Source organism: Mus caroli, unplaced genomic scaffold (assembly GCF_978045245.1).
Source record: "Mus caroli unplaced genomic scaffold, Mus_caroli_1 scaffold_15, whole genome shotgun sequence".
In the NCBI taxonomy this organism is placed as follows: domain Eukaryota; kingdom Metazoa; phylum Chordata; class Mammalia; order Rodentia; family Muridae; genus Mus; species Mus caroli.
In genome coordinates, this window is record NW_028227270.1 from 23,021,209 (window position 1) to 23,042,684 (window position 21,476).

Genomic DNA, 21,476 nt, shown 5'->3' on the forward strand with positions numbered 1-21,476 from the left:
TGGTCACAGGGAATGTGTTTGACAGTGCTAAACCCTACCTCCAACATCTAGGTAGTAATTTTACATAGAATTAGGTACTTGAATTTGTAAAACAGTCATATAGTTAGAGCTCTTCAACCTTTAAGAGTGTGTGTGTGTGTGTGTGTGTGTGTGTGTGTGTGTGTGTGTGTGTGTTCGTGGGTGCGCACCTTGGTGTGTATATGGAAGTCAGGGGACACTTTTGTAGAGTTGGTCTTTCCACGTCTACTTGGCTTCCAGGGCTCTAACTCCATCCTCTAGATTTTTGTGACAGTTGCCTTTACTGCTGCCCAAACTGTTGACATGGCAACATGATACCATCTGTAGAGTTCCTATTCAAGAACCACGCAACCAAATTATGAAAAACCCAAACTAAACCAAACCAAAAGAAAAAAGAAAAAACCCAATACCATCTCATAATGTTTTAGTGATGCTATTATTATGTTGGTCCACATCAAACTGTCCTCAAAGTAGGGTATGGTGGCATATTTGCCTGTAATCTCAACACTTGGGGAACCGAGGCAGGAGGGTAACATGTTTGAAGGGCATCCAGGGTTACACCGCTAGAAGACCTTGTCAAGGAAGGAAAGAAGAGATGGAAGGAGAGAGTGAGGGATGGAATTTAGACATAATTATGACCTGGTTAAATATATAGCATGTTTGTAATTGTACACGGGGTAGTTATATCATGTTAGACGCAATTATGGGCTGCTTATTGTTTTTGTTTGGAAATTAAGCATGTTATAAGGAGAGATATGACGGTGTGCCAAGCTGGCAAGGGATGGACTTTTGATGGCTATTTCTAGTTGTCAACTTGACTTCATCCAAATGATGGGGCACACCCGTGAGGGATTTTTTTTCTTAATTAAAATCATTTGAAATGGGGAGAGCCACTTCAAATCTGGATATTTGAAGTGGGAGGATCCACCTTAATCTGGGCCACACCTTCTGCCGGCGGCCTCTATAAGGACATGGAAGAAGGTAGTGTTTGCTCTCACCTCGCTGGCAAGGTATATGCACACAAACTATCCTAGCGTTAGAGTCTGCTTCCAGTGTATACTGTAGACCATCTGAGACATCCAGGCTTGTGGACCGAACAGTTACTGGATTCTTGAACCGTTCATGGGCAGCCATTGCTGGACTAGCTGGACTGTAGCCTGTAAGTCATTCAAATACAACCCCTTTCTTTCTATAGTGATTCGTTCTGTAGATTCTGTCACTCTGACTAGCACACTCTTCCAGACTACTCCCTGGGGTTTTATGATTAGCTAACCCTTCAGCAGCAAAATAACTAAATGAGATAGAATTAGCATTCTTCCACTTCATATTTATTTATGACTTATATACCTATACTAACCTACACACACACACACACACACACACACACACACATAAACAGTAAAACATTGTGCAAACTAGAAACTTAAGAAGGATGAGGTCAAACAAACTGCATAAAGGCAGAAACTCTAATGTTCTCTTCCCGAACCCCGCTGAATCCTCGCACCCAAGGCCATCTTTTAAATGCTGTAATTATGAACGCCAAGCCAGAAAAGCATCGGATTCAACAAAACTCTGCTTAGTTAGCACCAGACTTTCAAGGCTTCATACGCCCAGTTCAAGAGCTCAAGAGGGCGTTCTGTCTTGGGCCTACACTGCATTTCCTTATTTGCTCTCTGGGCAGCATCCCATGCAACCCAAGCTATGGACTCAAGTGGGCAGCAGAGAGCACCCGTGTCAGCTGCCTCCAAGAGCAGCTCTTTTGCATGTTAAGGAGCCTCCCAGGACAAAGGCTGGGCAGACCCGGAAATATAGATGCTAGGCGGGATCAGCACCTTTAAAGCCTTTGGTTGTAGATCTCCAGCCTTTGTGACAAGTAACCAGGGTAGGGGCATGGATGGGTTCAAATACCCCACCTTACTTTCAGTGGGAGCCTATGAGGTGGCAGCATTAGTGGGAGGCACAAATGACAGAGCTGTGACCACTTCCCCAGCCTTTAACAGTTTGAGTCAGTTAGGCTTGAAGGCAAATGTCCAAAAAACAAATTGAGTTTAGCCTTCCTTGTGGTGATGAACTACACAGCATCTCTGAAGCTTTTCTTCAAGATGACAACTTCGGTTTGCTACGATGGTGTTCTAGCACAGAGTGATACTCAAATGACTCCATGAAAGTCTGTGAACAAGGCCGAGATGTCTATTCTTGCTGTACACACAGTCATTGCCGGTTGTAGTTTGAAGCTCACAGTATAAAAGCAGGCTAAAGTTTAAGGTCAGCCACGACCTAGCCTTCTCTGACGAACTCTAAGGTAGCCATGCACCTTTCTGCAGAACAGCGCCATCCATTCATGTTTAAATGAGCATTAAAATGTTCAAATTTATTAGCTTTGTGGAGTTTGATTTTAACCTTGTTCTCTAATTATATACCAATTACCATGGTTTGAACGTTTGTGTACCTCCAAAATTTGTATGTGACAAAGTGTTCCGTCAAAGAAGGATCCTTTAGAGCAGTGGTTCTCAGCCTTCCTAACACTGCAACTCCTTAATACAGCTCATGTTGTGGTGACCCCCAACTGTATATTATTTCATTGCTATAACATAACTTCACTTTTGCTACTGTTATGAATCGTAATGTAAATATCTGATACATAGTGGGAAAAAATCACATGCCCTCCAAAGGGGTCGCAACCCACAGGTTGAGAACATGGACCTAGAAGGCCTCTTCTATCCTCATGAACAATGTTCATTAAAAAAAAAAAATCTAGACTTTGGGGGCTGGAGAGATGGCTCGGTGGTGAAGAGCACTGGCTGTTCTTCCAGAGGTTCTGAGTTCAATTCCCAGCACCCACATGGTGGCTCATGATCATCTATATGTAAAGGGATCTGATGCCCACTTGTGGCATGCAGGTGAACATGCAGCACTCACACGTTAAAAAAAAAAAACCAAAAAAACCAACCAAACAACAACAACAACAAAAAAACCCGAAAACACCCCCCAAACAAAACAAAAGAACAACAACTTAAAAAAAAAAAGAGAGATTGCAGCCGGGCGGTGGTGGCACACGCCTTTAATCCCAGCACTTGGGAGGCAGAGGCAGGCAGATTTCTGAGTTCGAGGCCAGCCTGGTCTACAGAGTGAGTTCCAGGACAGCCAGGGCTATACAGAGAAACCCTGTCTCGAAAAACCAAAAAAAAAAAAAAAAAAAAGATTGCAAAGGGTTACAAAAAAGAATTTTTAAAAATCCAGCTAGCATGCCTGGGAGGTAGCAGAGAGAAGGAGATGTCTTGGAAGCAGGGAACATCCCCTCACCACACACTGAATCTGCTGATGCTTGGACTCTAGAACTTGTATTACAAAATAGCAGTCTGCTGTATTTTGCTAAGGCAGCCTAGATAGCCATCTGGAGGCATGCTATTTGTGGTTTTGTGCATTGGAATAACATATTAAAGTTAAAAATGATGGCAACGGTGGCAATTGGGGACCCACAATAATTCCCAGGAGCTCGAAGTAACCAGTTGATTACGCGGGTTTGAGGAACCAGGGTAGGGACCTGGCTTGTCATTCCCACTAGAGGGCGCCTCGTTAGTGAGCGCGGGCATTTCTCCAGTCACATAAGCCCCAACTTTTCCCTTACTGCAAGCCCACCTTCAGATATGCTTGGCAGCGCTCCTTCTGAGAAAAGCTTTGGCTCCAATATAGTAGAATTATCTTATTTTACACATAAAGGGCCCCGAGACCAGTTGGATAAAGTGATGGTATACTTCAAGCTCACATCGCAGGGACACAGAACAAGATCAGGGAAGCTGAATCCCATAGGCCTACCACCATCCTATTTCAAACGTGGAAGACCAGACTGTGGGGCGTGACTCAATACAGAGTTCCCAACGAGGCGAGGCGCAAGAATGTTAGCATCAGAGCTTCCGCTTTCCCCAAGCGTGGGGTACATGATGGTGGGGAGCTGACAAAGCTCTGGGCGAATGTGTATTGCTGGCAAGGGACAATACGCAGACTCACTGGGGCTTGGGCTCAGGGAATGGACATAACCTTTCTCTGGTCCTTGCGCCGATGCTGGCAGTGTGCACACCCAGAAACTGAGACTTCTTCCCTATAGGAACCTCCAACTGAAACCAATTAACCCCTTCCACTGCGCTGTACATAGTAGATGTGCTGACGTTCGATCTGGGTTATGTTCTCTTTGGTGCACCTCCATCAGACCCCAGCTTTTCTGTCCCCGTGTCTGTCGTGTCTCTATTCTTTCATTGCCCCAGTCAGGTTTCCACAACCAAGCTCTGTTGGATGGGGAAGCCTGCTGCTGGACTTGGGTCTGCCAAGGAAAAGCTGGGTGACCTCCAGCAATGGCTACACAGCCCCACCCTTCTTCCTTTTGTACTGCTTCCCTTCTCCTAACACACCTGAGCCTTCGGGAACACTCCCTGGCATCCCTGATGGGTATTTATAAAGCTTACACTTCTAGAGCCTCAACCCAACTTTGGAGCATCCAGGGGCAATGCCCACGAATGCATATTTAACGAGTGTCCCAGTGTCCCCTGGAAAACAGGATTAGACGGGTAAGGCTCTAAAATTCATCGTTAGCAAAAAACTCCTGGTTCACAGCACACGTAAGTATGAGAAGCTGATCCTGGAGGTACCCTTAGTCATTCACAGTAAAGAGAGAGCTGTCAGATGTGTTGGTGAGTCAGTCAGCCAGACTGGAGGAACTGGGAGAGCAAGATAGGCCCGTTTTAATCAGAGGGAGGACTCCAGGGAACCCAGGAGTGTGGTGTGTTAAATGATGAGTGGAGGATTACAGGGAGACAGAGACTGGGGACAGTGGGGTGCCAAAGAACAGCAGTTTTCTGATGCTGAGGCAGGTGTGGGTAGGAGGTCTGCAATGGAGGCAGCTGTTTCTGAGGGGTGAGCTCTGCCCCTTCAATTCATAGGAAAGGCATTTTTCCCACTTGGTATGTGAGTTGGTGGTGGCTCAGCTTCACAGCCTCAGAAGAATCAACTGGACCCTCCTGATGACATGCCCTGACATAGGAGACTTGTGTTAGTACACTTTACTTTGCTGCAATAAAGTGCTGGAGGCAGACTAACTGTGTGCTTATACACACACACACACACACACACACACACACACACACACACACACACACATTTAGCTATGGGTGGGGTTCAGGGGCATGGCATCAGCACTGGCCGAGCTCCAATGAGGACCTCATGACAAGCCAGAGGTCACAACAGTGGGAGTGCATGTGAAAGGAAGAGAGCCCATCTTGAAACAAAAATCCAGGGCCACTCAGACATCACCTTTATTTCTATAGCAACTTCCTCTTCTTATCAGAGCTCAGAGGACCCATGTTTTCTTAACCCATCTCATGGACCAACCCTGAGTGTGCTGAGAACTTCACAGTTGACCTGAAGTCTACCCAAACTCTCAGCTCCACCACCACAGGAAACAAAGTCCCAGCCTGTGACCCTTTGGAGACAAATGAAATCCACACTGTAACAGACATCAAGTTCATGTTGTATCTCTGTGGACACTGGCATTGTCCCGTCAGAAAGAGACACATGGAGATGAGAGGTGTAAAGGGACAGTCATTGTGAACTCTTGTTAAGACAAGGAAGAAGGCTTCTTCCAAGACAACTACAGTAAGTAAAAAGACAGACACCCACATATTACAGAGAGAAAGCTAACTGGGAACTGAGCTGAGTGTATGCTGCCAGCAAGCAGAGTTGGGGGGGGGCAGTCAATATGACATGGCAAAACAGCAGATAGGACCACCCGGTGAATTGTCAGTAACCGGTTTATGTAAGATTTTGTGCTGAAACTGAGCTTAGCAGGTGTAGCAGTATGAATGAGAATGGCCCCCAGAGGCTCATGTGTTTGCAGGTTTGCTCCCTAGTGGGTGGAACTAATTGAGAAGGATTAGGAGGCGTGGCCTTGCTGGAGGAGGCGTGGCCTTGCTGGAGGAGGCGTGGCCTTGCTGGAGGAGGTGCATCACTGGGGCTGTCACTGACTTTTGTTCCCAGTTAGCTTTCTCTCTGCTTCATGCTTGTAATGAGGTGTAAGCTCTCTGCTCCAGTGCCATGCCTCCCTCCCCTAAGTTGCCTTGGTCATGGTGTCTCTCCACATAGACCAATATCTAAGAGTGCAGGCAGAGGCCAAGGAAGTGGGCCTAGTTACAGAATCAGGTGAGCCTGACTGTGGTGGCTTAAAAGAGAAAGTCTTTGTCAGAGACTGAGACCTCCTCCAGTCTAAGTCAACCCCAAGTTAGTGAGAATGAGTATCTGTCAATCTACAAAGCCTTAGGGACAAAACGCCCCCCTTAGGTCAATGTCTAAACTGGACTTAGGCTTGTCTGGCTCAACAGAGTGATATAATAATAGAAAGATGGTCACAACCACACTCCTTCCGTTGAGTACGTACTGTATGCCAGTAACTTTTCGTACATTATTTCAAATCCCTAAAACAGCCTTGCCAAGATGGGTCCCTCGCTTTATTGTTGAAGAGAGGAGACCATGGCTTTAAAAACAGCGTGAGAACCGGAAGTTTGATTCAGATGTTTGATTTTAAAGCTCTGTTTCTTTTCACTGTGTTATAAATCTTCTATGTAAATACTTTACTTGTTTGTTTGTTTGTTTATATTGGTTTTGTGAAGACAGGATTTCCTGGGTAGACCTGGCCGTCATGGTCTATTCACTCTATAAACCAGGTTGGCCTCAAACTCAGAGATCCGACTGCCTCTGCCTTTAATGCCAGTGTGCTGGGATTAAAGGTGTGCACCACCACTATCTGGCTACATGAAGGTAAATGGTATCATTCATAAGATAAATGAGCAGATGAATAGATAACTAAAGTGGATTTCCAAATTAAAGGACTCCATCTTCTCAAGGATCATGCAAAACTGTATTTAATTAATCAATTAACCAATTAACCAATTAATTAATTAATGTAAGCAGGGTCTCACTATGTAGCCCTGGCTTACTTGAAACTAGCTCTGTTCTGTAGACCAGGCTGTCCTTAAATTCCCAGATATCTGCCTGCCTCTACTTCCTAGCACTGGAATTAAAGGTGTGTGCACCAGTCTGTTTGTCTGCCTGTTTAATGTGGCTGGAATGTTTATTAGGAACGGTTGCTTGACACTAAGATTCTTGTCTCTTACAGCAAGGCAGGTAAACAGTGAACAGCTGAGGACTTGGGGTCCCTGGGATGAGGACAAGGGCAGCGTGCCAGTGTTCTGGAGTCACTGGTCAAGGTGATGAAAGGAGAGAAAGCTTGTCTCACAGACACACCCCCTCCCTGTCTCAGCCTGGAGCCTGTGGTGACAGGCTGTTCCCAGAAATGCACCTTTGACTCGAGTGGCCAGAAATATTAAGAGCTAACTCAAATTTGGCTCCAACTCTAGCGAAAAAGGATAAACAGAATCTTTCTAAACTGGGAAATAGCTCAGGATTCTTTCTCTTGCTTTTCCAGCTCATCAAAGCTAAGCCTTTCAGCTCCAGAACTCTGTCTTGAATTCTTTGTAATACACTTCTGTCTTCAGCTGCTCAGGACTAGCACAAACTCAGCATTTTTGTTCTGGGGTCGCTGACCAGCCTTTTACAGGTCCCGTTGACATTTCAGCTGCGTTTGAACTGTTGCCTCTTCTGTCTGCATGGAATGGGTCAAGGCTTATTAACTTCTCTGAAGACTGCCTGGCTTTCCAGGGACCTTCAGTTGTGCTTGTAACTATGCAGCGAGGACAGACCGACAGATGGCTGAGGGGCAAGAGAAGGGAATCACTTTCTGTCCAGAGTCAAGTACATTTATTTTTGTGAATTTCTAGGTACACCACAGACTAAGAAAGTTCTCGAAGTGCTGACGTGCGCTAGCTCAGGTTACAGTAAATAAGCTTCAGAGTTTCCACGCTTGTTTGTTATGGAGAAGTTTCTGGAGATCAACTTTGGAAAAGCGAATCAGTCTTGGTTTTAAGAAGACAGAAGGAAGACGTATTTGCTCCCTTTCTCTCAGGTGTTAGCCAGGACAAGTGGGAGGAGAGCAAACGTGATTGATGGGTAAGAAAAAGTGGCTGACACACGGTGTTTCGGCTAAGGTGCATGGTGATTGAAAGTGGAGGAAGGGAGCTGGAAGGATGGCTCAGTGGCTAAGAGCACCGGCGGCTCTTCCAGAGGTCCTGAGTTCAATTCCCAGCAACCACATGGTGGCTCGCAACCACATGGTGGCTTTCAACCAAGTATAATGAATTCTGATGCCTTCTTCTGGCATGCAGTGGACATGCAGATAGAGCACTCATACATAAAATAAAAAATTGAAAGAAAGAAAGAAAGAGAGAGAGAGAGAGAGAGAGAGAGAGAGAGAGAGAGAGCTTAGGAGTCTGAAAAACAGATGGAATTTAGGGCCTTGTCTCTCTCTAGGCTGCCAGGCAACTTAATCTTCATGCACAGAAGAGAAAGACTTGTTTTCTAGAGCATGAAGGAACATGCTGGAAGGGAGGGTGAGGCAGAAAGCAGAAAACAAGCTACGTGAACGTCTACCTCCCAACTCCAGATGTGTCCTCACGGTCAAGGATGAAGGGACCTTTCCCCATGGATTAAGTTCTGCGTGTTTTAACAGCTGCATGTCCCCGAGGTCCCACCCAGGCAGAATGTATCAGTTACCTTTCCAGCATGGTCATGCAGGGGAAGCATGGCTGCAGACAGGCCTGGCGACTGAAGCAGCACGCTGAGAGCTCATGCCGTCAACCACAGAGGGCAAACTAGGAATGGTGTGTGCCTTAGAAACCTCAGAGTTCACCCCCAGTGTCACACCTCCTCCAGCAAGTCCACACCTAAACCTCCCCAAACAGTGCTACCAACTGGGGACCAAGAATTCAAGCATCTGGGCCTGGGAAGACACGTCATTCAAACCACCACTGATGTGGCTTACTTGCTGTTCTAACGCCCTTCCATTTTTAGACAGGGTTTCATGCAGCCCAAGCAAGCCTCAAATTCACTGTGTTAAGCAAGGGTCTTGAGGATGACCTTGTCCTGCCTCTCTCCCAAGCACTGAGATTACAGGCATGTGCTAACATGGGATTATAGGCATGTGCTAACATGTACAGTGCATGCAGTGCTGCGGATCAAACCCAGCGTCACCTGCATCCTATCCAAGTGTTCTATAAACTGAGCTATATCACCAGCCCAAATGCCTCCTTTTTGAAAATGTTTTTGAGGATGGTCCAATGTGAAAGACAAAAATATAGAAGAAAGGAGAAGGTTATTTAAATACACACACAGGAGATGATGTGTGGGCAGGCCGTGGGCAGAGGCCATGCTTACAAAAAGGACTCTTGGAGAACAAGAAAGAAATTGGCATGGTGGTCCATGTCTATGGTCCTAGCACTGGAGAGGCAGAGACAGGAGGATCCTGAGTTCAAGGCCAGTCTGAGCTATCTAGTGAGCGCCTGCCCCCAAACAATAAAATCAATTAAAGAAAGAATTCAGTGAAGTTTAAAAACAAGCTGAGGCTTCAATGAGGTAAAAAATTATAAAAGGTGAGGTTAGAGGCTGGAAAGATGGATCTGCAGGCTAATCTTGCAAAAGATCCTAGTTCAGTTTCTAGCACACACAGTGGCTCACAACCACCTGTAAATCCAGCCCCAGGGGGTCTGATGCTTTCTTCTGGCCTCTGTGGGTGCCTGCACTCATGTGTACAACCTTCACACTCACTCACAGCTCACACATATACACATAAGTAAAACATTAAAATGCATTTACATAGGCATGTAAGAAGTTTGTGTTAATCAAGAAGATTTAGGGGTGGGGTGGGGGGCTGGAGAGATGGCTCAGAGGTTAAGAGCACTGATTGCTCTTCAAGAGGTTCTGAGTTCAATTTACAGCCACATGGTGGCTCACAACTATCTATAATGAGATCTGGTGCCCTCTTCTGGCGTGCAAGCATATATATAGGCAGAACACTGTACATAATAAATAAATCTTTAAAACAAACAAATAAAACCAAAAAGATTTAGGGAATTTGCAGGAAGTGAAATGGTTCTGTTGTCTGTCATAAGAAGTCCATGCAAAATAGAAATGGGGACCCTCCTGGGACAAGAGACAAGGGACAGCTTAACTCATATTCTCCCTTGCTTGCCTACAGTGTATAGAATGCACCTTCTTTTATCCCTCACTGAAAGAATATCCCCAATCGGTGCATGGTAATGCTGGATTTACTCAAAGACAAACTGGACAGTAATCTGAATTTTATGTTTTGAAATATTTAAATTATTACAAGGATATTAAAAATATCATCTTTTGGACTAAAGTGACACGTGCCTTTAATCCCAGCACTTAGGAGGTGGAGAAGGTGAATCTCTGAGAGTTCAAGGCCAGCCTGGTCTACAGAGTGAATTCCAGGACAGCCAGGGCTACACAGAGAAATCCTGTCTTGAAAAAGCAATGAATAAATAAACAAACAAATAAATAAATAAACAAATAAGGAAGGAAGGAAGGAAGGAAGGAAGGAAGAAAGAAAGAAAGAAAGAAAGAAAGAAAGAAAGAAAGAAAGAAAGAAAGAAAGAAAGAAAGAAAGAAAAAGAAAGAAAAAGAAAGAAAGGAAGGAAGGAAGGAAGGAAGGAAGGAAGGAAGGAAGGAAGCAAGCAAGCAAGCAAGCAAGCAAGCAAGCAAGCAAGCCATCCTTGGGGCTGGAGAGATAGCTTAGTAGTTAAAAGCACTTGTTCTTGCAGAAGGTGTGGGTTTGATTCCCAGCACCCATAGAACAGTTCGCATTTGTCCACAACTCCAGTTCTAGAGTGCATATAGTACACAGACATACATGCGATCAAAGCCCTCATACATATAAAATAAACATTTAAGAATACCAACCGCACACGACTTTGGAAGATAGTATTAAGAAGTAGCTAAGGTCTTCAGATAAAATTTACTTTTTCAAAATTCACTCTTTAAAGATCTATTTTTAAATTACATATACGCATGTGTATCTGTGTGGAAGTATGTACACACGAGTGCAGGTGCTTGTGAAGGCCAGAAGATGTCATTGGATCCCCTGGCACTGGAGATACAGGCAGCCGTGAGCCATCAGACTTGGGTGCTAGGAACTGAACTCTGGTCCTTTGCAAGAGCAGTATATGCTCTTAGCCAATGAGTCAAAATCAACTCTTGTTTAGCTTGAAGCCGGTCATTAGGTATGATGGTCACTTGGCCTGTTGGGATTGGTCCCTGGATTTTTGCAGACTTAGAGATATGTGGATTTTTCAAGTGTTTTCACATATCTTGCTGTATACTTTATCTCATGGTAGTCATTATCGTGAGATACTGTACACAATTTAACCACTGGGTAAACAGCTACTATATTAGCTTATTTAAAGAGTAAATGCAAAGAAAAACGTTCTGTGGATGTTCAATACAGATGCAGTTTTTCTCAAGTATTTTAAATGTGCTGTTGATTGAATCTGCAGATGTGGGGCAACCATATTTTATTAAATCAAAAGGGCTCCCTCTCTCTTTCCTTCTTCTTTGCCTCTATCTTAGCCTCTCCCTCTGTCTTCTCTCTCTCTCTCTCTCTCTCCCCCCCGCCCCCTTGCTCTCTCTCTTTGATGGGTTCTTACATTGTAACCCAAGCTAAAACTCACCATATAACCCACACAGCCATCCAGCTTCAGTCTGCTGAGAGAGAAAGGGTTGGCTGACTTCCTGGTCCTTACAGCTGCCAGTGGAAATGTCCTATCCCTACACATTGACTGCTACCTGGTGGACAGTCTCTGTGTGATGCCAGCAACCTGACCCTGCATTCAGAGCTTACTCCTGATTTCAGAGGTTAAAGGGGGAGGGGAGATGTAATACTGGCTTGTTGAAGTAGGGTATAATGAATAAAAAACATTATAGACTATTTAATTTACATAACTGTTATAGTAGACAAAAGCCCGATTCTTTCCTTTAAGGTCCATTGTGAATTGCTAGATCCTCCTGACACGCCATGCTGGTGGACTGTCACTGTAGCACAAGGTGACAAGTGGGAAGCCCCCCCTTCACAGGAAGAGCACACAACTGCCTTCTTCCTGTGAACAGGGCAGGCTCTGAGGCCAGTGGGTATTCCCATTATCCTCTTTTCTTTTCCCTTCTGGGAAATATAGATGACAAAATGATCTTCAGTTAAAGATGAAAGGAAGCTTGTACCTTGGGGACAGTGAACCCAGATCTGGCATAGCAGATGAAGTAGGGTTCCAGCTTAGTAGGGCAACAGCTGGGACTTCCTCCAATGTCTTCCTCTTGATGGGCAAGACATGGAATGACTGTCCCAGGGCCTGACCACATCTTCCCTAAAGGATTGTAAGTTGGTAAGATCTTAGTACCCAGAGGTGCAGAAAATCTATTCTGATCCTGTGAAAACTTGCTTAGGTACAGATCATTCAAACTGATCTCCTTTGGGGGGAAATGTGAATTTTATTGTTTTGTTAATGGTTTGACCTATTTATAAGTTATGAGGCAAAATTAAAATGCTTAACTATATCTTACCTGGAGATAAAACATGTGTTCAAGTATGTTGATAACTGTAGTGGTTTGCATAAGCTTGTTACAGGAAGTGGCACTATTAAGAGGTGTAGCCTTGTTGGAGTAGGTGTGTCATTGTGTGCGTGGGCTTTAAGACCCTCATTCTAGCTTCCTGGAAGCCAATCTTCTCCTAGCATCCTTCAGATAAAGATGTAGAACTCTCAGCAACTCCTGCACCATGCCTGCCTGGACAGAGCCATGCTCCCGCCTTAATGATAATGGACTGAATCTCTGAACCTATAAGCCAGCTCCAACTAAATGTTGTTCTTATAAGAGCTGCCTTGTCTGTTCACAGCTATAAAACCCTAAGACAATAACCTAGTTAAAATCTATCATGGTGGCACATATCTTTAATCCCAGCTCTTGGGTGGTTGAGGAAGGCAGATCTCTGTAAATCAAGGCTGGCCTGGTCTACATAATAAATTCCAAACAAACAAGTAAAAACTATTTTTAATGAAGCTGTCCCATGTGTTATGTGCATGTGTCAGTATGTGAATTTTGACATTTATAGGAAGTTGACTACTGGGATGGCTGCAGGGGATAAGGCTGTGACACTATGTGTGTGAGCTTTGGTCCTTGGGTGCTATGTAGGAAGCACGCTTGTCCTTGTTCTCCAGAGAAGGATTCCAACAAGTTCCAGCGTAGCCCATACTAATTGGGGGGGGGGGGCGCTTTGAGCCACTAGCCCCAGTGGGGAAAAGTTGTTATTGGACAGCTCCCAAGACAGGACTGAATGATGCCTACCTGGCAAGGCTCTTCCAGTTATTTTTGAAGAGGAGGAGGAGGAGGAGGAGGAGGAAGTTAGGAGTGCTGACTGCTCTTCTAGAAGATCAGGCTTCCATTCCCAGCACCCACATGGCCACTCACAGCCCTCCATGACTCCAGGACTCTAAGTCCTAGGAGATCTAATGCCCATTTCTGGTCTCCATGGTACACAGACATACATGCAGGCAAAACACTCACACACATAAAGTTTTTTAAAAAAATAAAAACAGAAATGTTACCTTTTTTACGATGCTGATCCGAAGGCACATCTGATGCAGTAGGAAGAAAAGATATTCCTGTCGCCTGGAAGAGAGGGCACCACCTTGACCACACAGAAGACCACAATACTAATGAGCAGGCTGGAATACGTAGGCCTCTAAGTGAGGCTGCTGCTGCTGCTGCTGCTGCTGCTGCTGCTGCTGCTGCTGCTGCTGGTGTGTGTGTGTGTGTGTGTGTGTGTGTGTGTGTGTGTGTGTGTGTGTGTGAAGACTCTATCAATTTTTTTTTTCATCCTTAGAAGATGCTCAGTAGAAGCTTAGGGAATTGTGGAAGGAAATGTCATGAGGAGGGTGAAGATGACAGAGAAGAAAAAAAAAAAAAAAACCTTAGTAGGGTCCCAGGTCTCAGGGAGGAGGGGTTGGGCTCAGCTGGAAAAGTGCCAGCAAGCATCTGGACATATATTTTTCCAGAAAGAATATCATGTAGTTCCAAAAGCAACCTATTTCCTAGTATTTAAGGGGTTCTAGAATTAGGAAAATGGAGGCCCAAGGTTGCGCTTTGGTAGTAGAGTGCCTGCCTCCCACGCATGAGGCTCTGAAGTTAATCCTCAGTTCTGAGGAAAAGTAGGTTGACCCAGGGCCTTTGACAGGAGCTGTGCTGCTTGGGGAAGGGCTCCTCTCAGGGTGGGGTTAGGGGGATGCTGAGACTTCATCTTAGAGAACCTGACCTAAGGTCAAACTCAAGTTAACTAACAGGTCAATGTCTAACACCAGTTTCCAGGTTACCTCCCAACAAATCTATACCCCCAGGTTACAAGCCCACCCCTGACACTTCACTTCCTAACAACCACCAATTAAAAAAAATCAAAAGTTAAGTTTATAATTTGGTTCCCAACACCAGCCAATTATGTTAAAGGCCATAATGGCCTGATCAGATGTGTACCAGGTTAGATACCCCATCTTGCCTTTATAAACGCTTGCCTAAAACTAGGTTCAGGGCTCCACCTTCCTGTTGTGTCAGGGTTGGCGGGGAGCCCAAGCTCAAACTTAATAAAGAGACCCTAATACGATTACATCAAAATCAACTTCTTGACGTTTTTGGGGGGGCTCATGGATGTTTTCTGACACAACAGAACTAGTGAGAGATGTGAGTATACACATGTATACACATATATATTTTTTTAAATCTTTAAAAATATATACTATGCCCCAAGCAGGAAAGTGGTAAAGGAGGAGGAAAGGTGAGCCGGAAGGGAGAGCGAATGTGGTCAAGACTGTAGGAGCTGTCTTCATTACGGACTCGTGACCCTCAGAGGTCAAGTAGGACACATAGTCTGTGAGAGGAACACTTTCCTTATATCTTTAACTGTCAACATTCCCATCAGCAGAAACAACTCTGAGTAAACAGAGAAGAAACTGAAAAACTGAGCTAGAGAAATGCTCACTGGTTAAGAGCGTGCACTCATGCCAAGGCCCCCTCAGTTCCTAGCACCCACCTTGGGCAGCCCACAGATGCCTGTAACTTTGGCTTCATGGAGACCTTCCCCAGCTTCTGTTGGGCACCCCAAGAGTGTGTGCATACCCTAACATGTATACATAATTAAAAACAATATAAGTAAATCTTTTTTTTTTAAATGTGTTGAGGGTTCACAGAATTACCAGGCATTCTATGGTAGTGGGTTGGAGGAAGACCCAGAACAGGAAACCGGTTTCCATAAAGCCATGGCCCCAAACCTACTGGTCAGGACCACATCTAGAGTGCCATCTTCTGCTCCCAAGGCTGGACTTGCTGTAGTCACTGCCATTAATTCCATGGTTCTCAGTGCTTTGGACCAAAACCTTACATTTAAAAACTCAGATCCTGGTATGCCTGACTACTTAAGCCTAGATCACATACTTTCTATCTAGCTGCAAGAGAGGCTAGCAGAGAGAGACCATAGAAGAGCCCCAGAATTCTTGGCTCCCAATTCTTGGGAAATGGAGATGCAAAAAGACCTGTTAGAATGTACCACTTTCCTGCTTGGAGCATAGTATATATTTTTAAAGATTTAAAATATATATATATGTGTATACATGTGTGTCTGTATGCTACATGTGACATTGCAGGTGCTCAAGGAGTCCCACCAAGACAAAACAAAATGAAAGAACTCAGCAAAGCAAACATAATTGCATCCTTACAATATTTGAGGAATGATAAAATCTATAAGAAATAACCCAAATATCTATCAGCAGGCGAGTTACTAGATTATGTATGGTCCACCCACATGGTGCGAGTCCACTGGCTCCTCAGAGCAACACTGGACACTAATTCATTTCCTTGCCTTTGCCACAGGAAGATCACCAACAGTTACATTAATACTGCCTCACTCTTACTCCACTGTAGCACCCCAGAAAGAATCCTCCACACAAGAAGCAACCCTACCACAAAGGTGTTCATGCTCTCTGGGTTTAGTTGTGATGGGGGATGACTTCCTATGTATACTTTAAGATTTTTTATCTTAAATATCTACAGGAAAAACATAGGAACATGATATATACAGCATGACTGATTGACTTTGCAGACATTTTCATGTAATCATTACTCAAGGCAAGATTTGGAGTAGTTCCAATATCTAGAGGGTACCGCCACACTCCTTTCCAGTACATAGACTCCTTGGAAGCGAGCTCTGATGGGAAAGGTATCCTGGCAGTTGGGAGCCAAGGAATAGCAACCACAAAGTCACACTGTACAACAAACCTCATACAAGAGATTCATTGTTAAAAAACACAGAAGCGTGGCTGCCTCTGCTTGGGAGAGAAGCGGCAAAGAGTTGAATGGGAACCAGGCTTCATATGGGGTTCGTGGGGGGCAGAGCTTTCCAGGGTGAGGATTCGTGAGATTTCAAACCCTGAGCTTGGGCTTTTTACTCTGTAGGGTGGAGCTTGGTACCTGCATCTGGAGGTGATGGGTCCAGCAGTTCTGGCCTATAGAGTGGGCAGAACCTGGCTCATTGAGGTCCTTGGGGGTGGTGGTGGGGTGGCTACTTGCTCACCTAGAGAGGTTTACAGACCCCTACTCCTCCAGTAGAGGTAACCAATGGAGGGTTGTCAAGGCTGGGGACACGCTTCAGTGCTGCTTTTGCAGATGACTGGCGTTTGGCTCCCAGCAGCCACATGGAGTGGCTCACAACTGCCTATAGCTCTAATTTCAGGGGATCAAATACTCTCCTCTGGTCTCCCCGGCAACCTGCACTCTCACACACACACAAGTAAAATAAAATACAACCTTAAAAACTAATTGGGTTGTTTCTGTTTGGAGTTTTCGTGAATAAAGGTGAGTGATCTAGGACCTAGCATGTCAGAGAGGGCTGCTTATTCTCCAGAGAAGTCCGTGATGCTAAACTCTGACTCAGCGGGTAGGTGGGCTGTTACATTCTTAACAATCATTCCCCCAAACAATTGAGGGGCTCAGAAGCTGGGTCTCATAAAGCCAAGGCCACCAATGAATGGCCTCATTATCACTCCCCATCTCAGTGGCAAACAACGGGGACACCCCAGGAAGAGGGTATTTCATAACGGGCATGTACACTGGAGGTCGTGTACACTGGAGGTCGTGTACACTGGAGGTCGTGTACACTGGAGGTCGTGTACACTGGAGGTCGTGTACACTGGAGGTCGTGTACACTGGAGGTGTTACCTGGCCTTGAGGATGAACCCTGTGAGCAGCCATGAATCCTGGAAGGCCAGGGCTTTGGTGAACACTGCTCCCTGTTCTAGGAACCCCTAGGAAAGAAAACAGCAAGCAAGCTCTTGAGCCTTCACTGGTACAAACCGGTGTGCTCCATGTTCAGGACCCCTCAGATGGTAAACGAGGTGAGCTCTGCCTTTTAGACTTCTTAAGAGAGAATGCGCAGCCATAGCCAACAGCGCACTACTAATTCACAAAAGGCACGATTGATGCTTTGAAATTCTGTATCTTGGGCTGGAGAGATGGCTCAGTGATTAAGAGCACTGGCTGCTCTTCCAGAGGTCCTGAGTTCAATTCCCAGCAACCTCATGGTGGCTTACAACCATCTGTAATAGGATCTGATGCACACGTCTGGTGTGTCTGAAGACAGCGACAGTATATATATATATATATATATATATATATATATATATATACACACACACACACACATATATGTATATATGTATATATATATATATATATATATATATAATCTTTAAAAAATTCTTTCTTTCCACTTAGACTGCGAGAGGAGAATTTTCAAAATAATTTTTTTTTTAAAGATTTATTTATTGATTATATGTAAGTACACTGTAGCTGTCTTCAGACACTCCAGAAGAGGGAGCCAGATCTCGTTACGGATGGTTGTGAGCCACCATGTGGTTGCTGGGATTTGAACTCTGGACCTTCGGAAGAGCAATCGGGTGCCCTTACCCACTGAGCCATCTCACCAGCCCCTCAAAATAATTATAACAGGTACCGACAGGCCAGACACCAAGGACAAATCACTGGGTGTTTTTGTTTTTGAACCTGGTGGTGATGGGAGGGGCAAGTGTAGTTAGGACTGTACCACTCCCATCTGTCAGTTAGTTGCCCCTATAACAATTGATCTCCCTTGTGATTATATCAGGCTCGCCAAGGGCAGGCCATGTTAGTTAGATTAGATCGCCTGTAGGTAACATGGGAACTGGGAGGCAGCATCTTCAGCCCTCTCCGGAGAACTTCACTGTGAATCCCAGGCTGGAAACCAGTTCCCTTTGGGATGGAACTTGTGCCCACCACTCTATGGTCCTTAGTTTGGTTCTCCCAAGGCTTCTATTGGTCAATAATGAGACGCTCCCACAGCAGAAGGACTAATGTTTGAGGAACCCCCACACCGGTTAACATATGATCTTTTAGGGTCAGGGGAGATCACCTGGGAAGCCGATTCATGTGGGGTCATTGCTGTCGACCGCACAGTTTCTTCAGGGCCAGCCTGGTCTCTAGCATGGTCTAATGGATGCATGGTGAAGAATTAATGATCTTTAGAGGAGTCTCATAAACCTTTATGGGAAAGAGACGAGGAACAGATGGCCTGAGCACCATAAAGGTACTTCCGACGCTTTTCACAGGTGGATTCTGGGAGATGTAAGATATCTCAATACAAGCTGTCCCCACTGGGTGGAGTGAGGGAAAGTATAGAAGCGTCTAATTGCTTCAGATGCTATGTGCTCGCACAGTAACACAAGTGAATTTGTCCCTTTGGAGAATAAACACATCATGATGTTTTTGGCATAGCGCCTCCTGTGACTGAATCCAGGAACCCTTGAAGATGATACCCAAATGGACAGATGCTCAAGTCTTTTGTGTAACGGCTGCCAGTGTTTTTGTATAATTTATCCACATCTTCCCGTATACTTTGTCATCTCTAGATAATGCAGAATGAAGGATGCTTAAGTAGTTGCTCATCTGTACTGGGGGTGGGGGATCTGTGGGGAAAAAAAGTCTGTGCCCATTCAATGCAGAGGCAATTTTGATTATTTCGGTTATTTCTAGTAGTTGAGTGAGTCTGTGAATTCAGACCGGTACACACAGAGGACCAACTGTGCTCGTTTTACTAAGAGAACTCAGCAGGAGATGAAACTGTAAAAGTCTGTCCCAGAATTTTTTTTTTTTTTTTTGATTTTTCAAGACAGGGTTTCCCTGTGTAACTCTGGCTATCCTGGAACTCACTCTGTAGCCCAGGCTGGCCTCGAACTCAGAAATCTGCCTGCCTCTGCCTCCCAAGTGCTGGGATTAAAGGCGTGCGCCACCACTGCCCGGCTTGTCCCAGATTAATAACCACATTTTAATCTGATCCCAGTTTCAATTCAGTAAGTCATGGGATCACTGATATAGTACAACATTCCTTGATTCCAGTCATGGGTGCAGAAACATGACAGATGAATCATATCTTTTATAAGAATAATTTTGTATGTTTATGTTTAATACTTTATGTGTATGAGAGTTTTGCCTGCATGGATGTATGTGCTTCAGATATGTGTCTAGAGCTCTCAGAGGTCATAAGAGGGTGTTGGCTCCCTCGGGACTGGATTTACAGACCACTGTGGGTTCTGGGAAAGGATCTGGGTCTTCTGCCAGACCAACGCCTGCTCTTAAACTCTGAGTCATCTCTCTAACTTCTATGTTATTTTTACATGTTTCTCTTATTTGTTATATACGCGTACCTTGCGTGTATGTACATGCACCACAGACTTGCTAGTGCCTGTGGAGGTCAGAGGAGAGGATTGGATCCCCTGGGACTGGAGTTACAGGTGGGTGTGAGTCACCTGACCTGGGTCCTCTGCACGAGCAGCTGTGCTCTTGACCACTGAGCATCTCTCCAGCCTGGGTAATACCCTTTCTGCACATAGTCAGCATCTTAGCTTACACGTCAACGTGATGAGCTTTACTCCCCTCAGAGGAAAATCTGCACACGACACAACAACGCTCTGAAGCTCACTGTGAACACTTACTCCATCCTCTTTGGATCCTCCTCCTCCTCCTCAAATGCACACCTATGAGCCTTTCCCTCATGTCACAGTCCCCTTCATCTCTCTATTGTTACATTCTCCTCATTTACAGGATTAGAGATTTCATTTAGGGCCTTACACACGTTGGGCAAGCATCCCACCACCTAGTTGTAAACTCAGCCATTTTCTTCCTCTTTCTTTTGGGACAAGATCTCACTAAGCTGTTGGGCTGGACTTGAACTCACACTGGAGCCCAGGATGCATTTTTCTTGCAATTCTCCTGCCTCAGCCTCCCAATGAGCTGAGGTAACAGCTCTAGGACTCTAGGCCTGGCTACTGCTACTTTCTGTTATAAAACAAATATACATACATTATGAAAATTTATAAGCAATAAAAATGGAAGAAGTTATGGATAGCATTTGGAATTTTATTAGTAAGAAGGTGAACTTTTGAGACTGTCAGTAGGCAGATAATTTGAGAAGACTTGCCACCAAAAAAAAGATATTTCAAAAAATGCTTATGACTTAACAGTAGCCAGAATTTGTGCAGAAAATTTAAAGTATTTTTTCAAATTATCAGATTTATAAACATTTTATTTTTCACACTGCAAATATTTTAGGAGATATGAGTGGATTCCTTATCTCTGACTAGGTATGTACACACTCAATGGTATAACCTAAAAAAGCAGCTATCTTATGTATTTATGTACGTATGAATCTATGTATCTGTCTATGTATCTATGTATCTATTTATCTACCCACCCACCCATCCACCCACCCACCCACCCACCTTTCCATCAACAGTTTAAGAACATATGAACAGTTTTTGCTAAAACAGAATTTAAAGCATTTCAACAAAATCTTATCCACCTGGGAGGCTAACTGACATTCTAAGGAAATTTTCAGGTTATAAACTTTGAAAATCCTTATAGCCGCACGGTTCAAACCACCCAGTGCATTTTCCTTAAGAGCCTGGGTATTTATTTTTATAAAGATCAAGCATATTAAAACCTTAACCTTTTATTCCTGCCGATCTCCAGTTTGCCACTTCTTTTTCTGAGGTGACTCGGAACCCACTGTTCAGTCTCATAAGCAGGGTGATGTAAGACAAGCGTTGTCACCAACACTTGAAGGCACCTGTATTAGTTTATACCCCACAGCTGATGAAAGAAGGGAGATTAATTACCAGGGTGATTTCCTTAACTTCAGCCATGCTTTGCTCAAAGTCTTAACAAGTCATGGTGACATGTTCTTTTAATGTCATATGGAACAAAGGCCCCCAGAGGACTATCTGGAAAAACAGAATCTGATTCAATATATTTGTTAAAGGTCACAGACTGAGTGAAATTACAAGTCACATCAGAGGTTAAAAAATATTTTTTAATTTATGTGCATGGTATTTTGCCTACACACACACATACACACACACACACACGCGCGCGCGCGCGCG

General features: G+C 44.6%; 1 protein-coding gene across 1 annotated transcript in view; it reads right to left on the reverse strand.

The window, feature by feature from the left end:
• The window catches only part of LOC147000868 (low-density lipoprotein receptor class A domain-containing protein 1-like), a 32,145-nt gene extending 11,005 nt beyond the window's left edge, over positions 1-21,140 (reverse strand). Inside the window, exons 1-3 of the mRNA XM_085830892.1 lie at positions 21,044-21,140; positions 17,224-17,309; positions 13,569-13,632 (exon numbers count right to left, since the gene is read on the reverse strand). Of these exons, the coding sequence (XP_085687018.1) occupies positions 13,569-13,632; positions 17,224-17,309; positions 21,044-21,116 (223 nt within the window). The 5' untranslated portion in view covers positions 21,117-21,140. The remainder of the gene's footprint in view (positions 1-13,568; positions 13,633-17,223; positions 17,310-21,043) is intronic.
• Between the last annotated feature and the right edge of the window lie 336 nt (positions 21,141-21,476).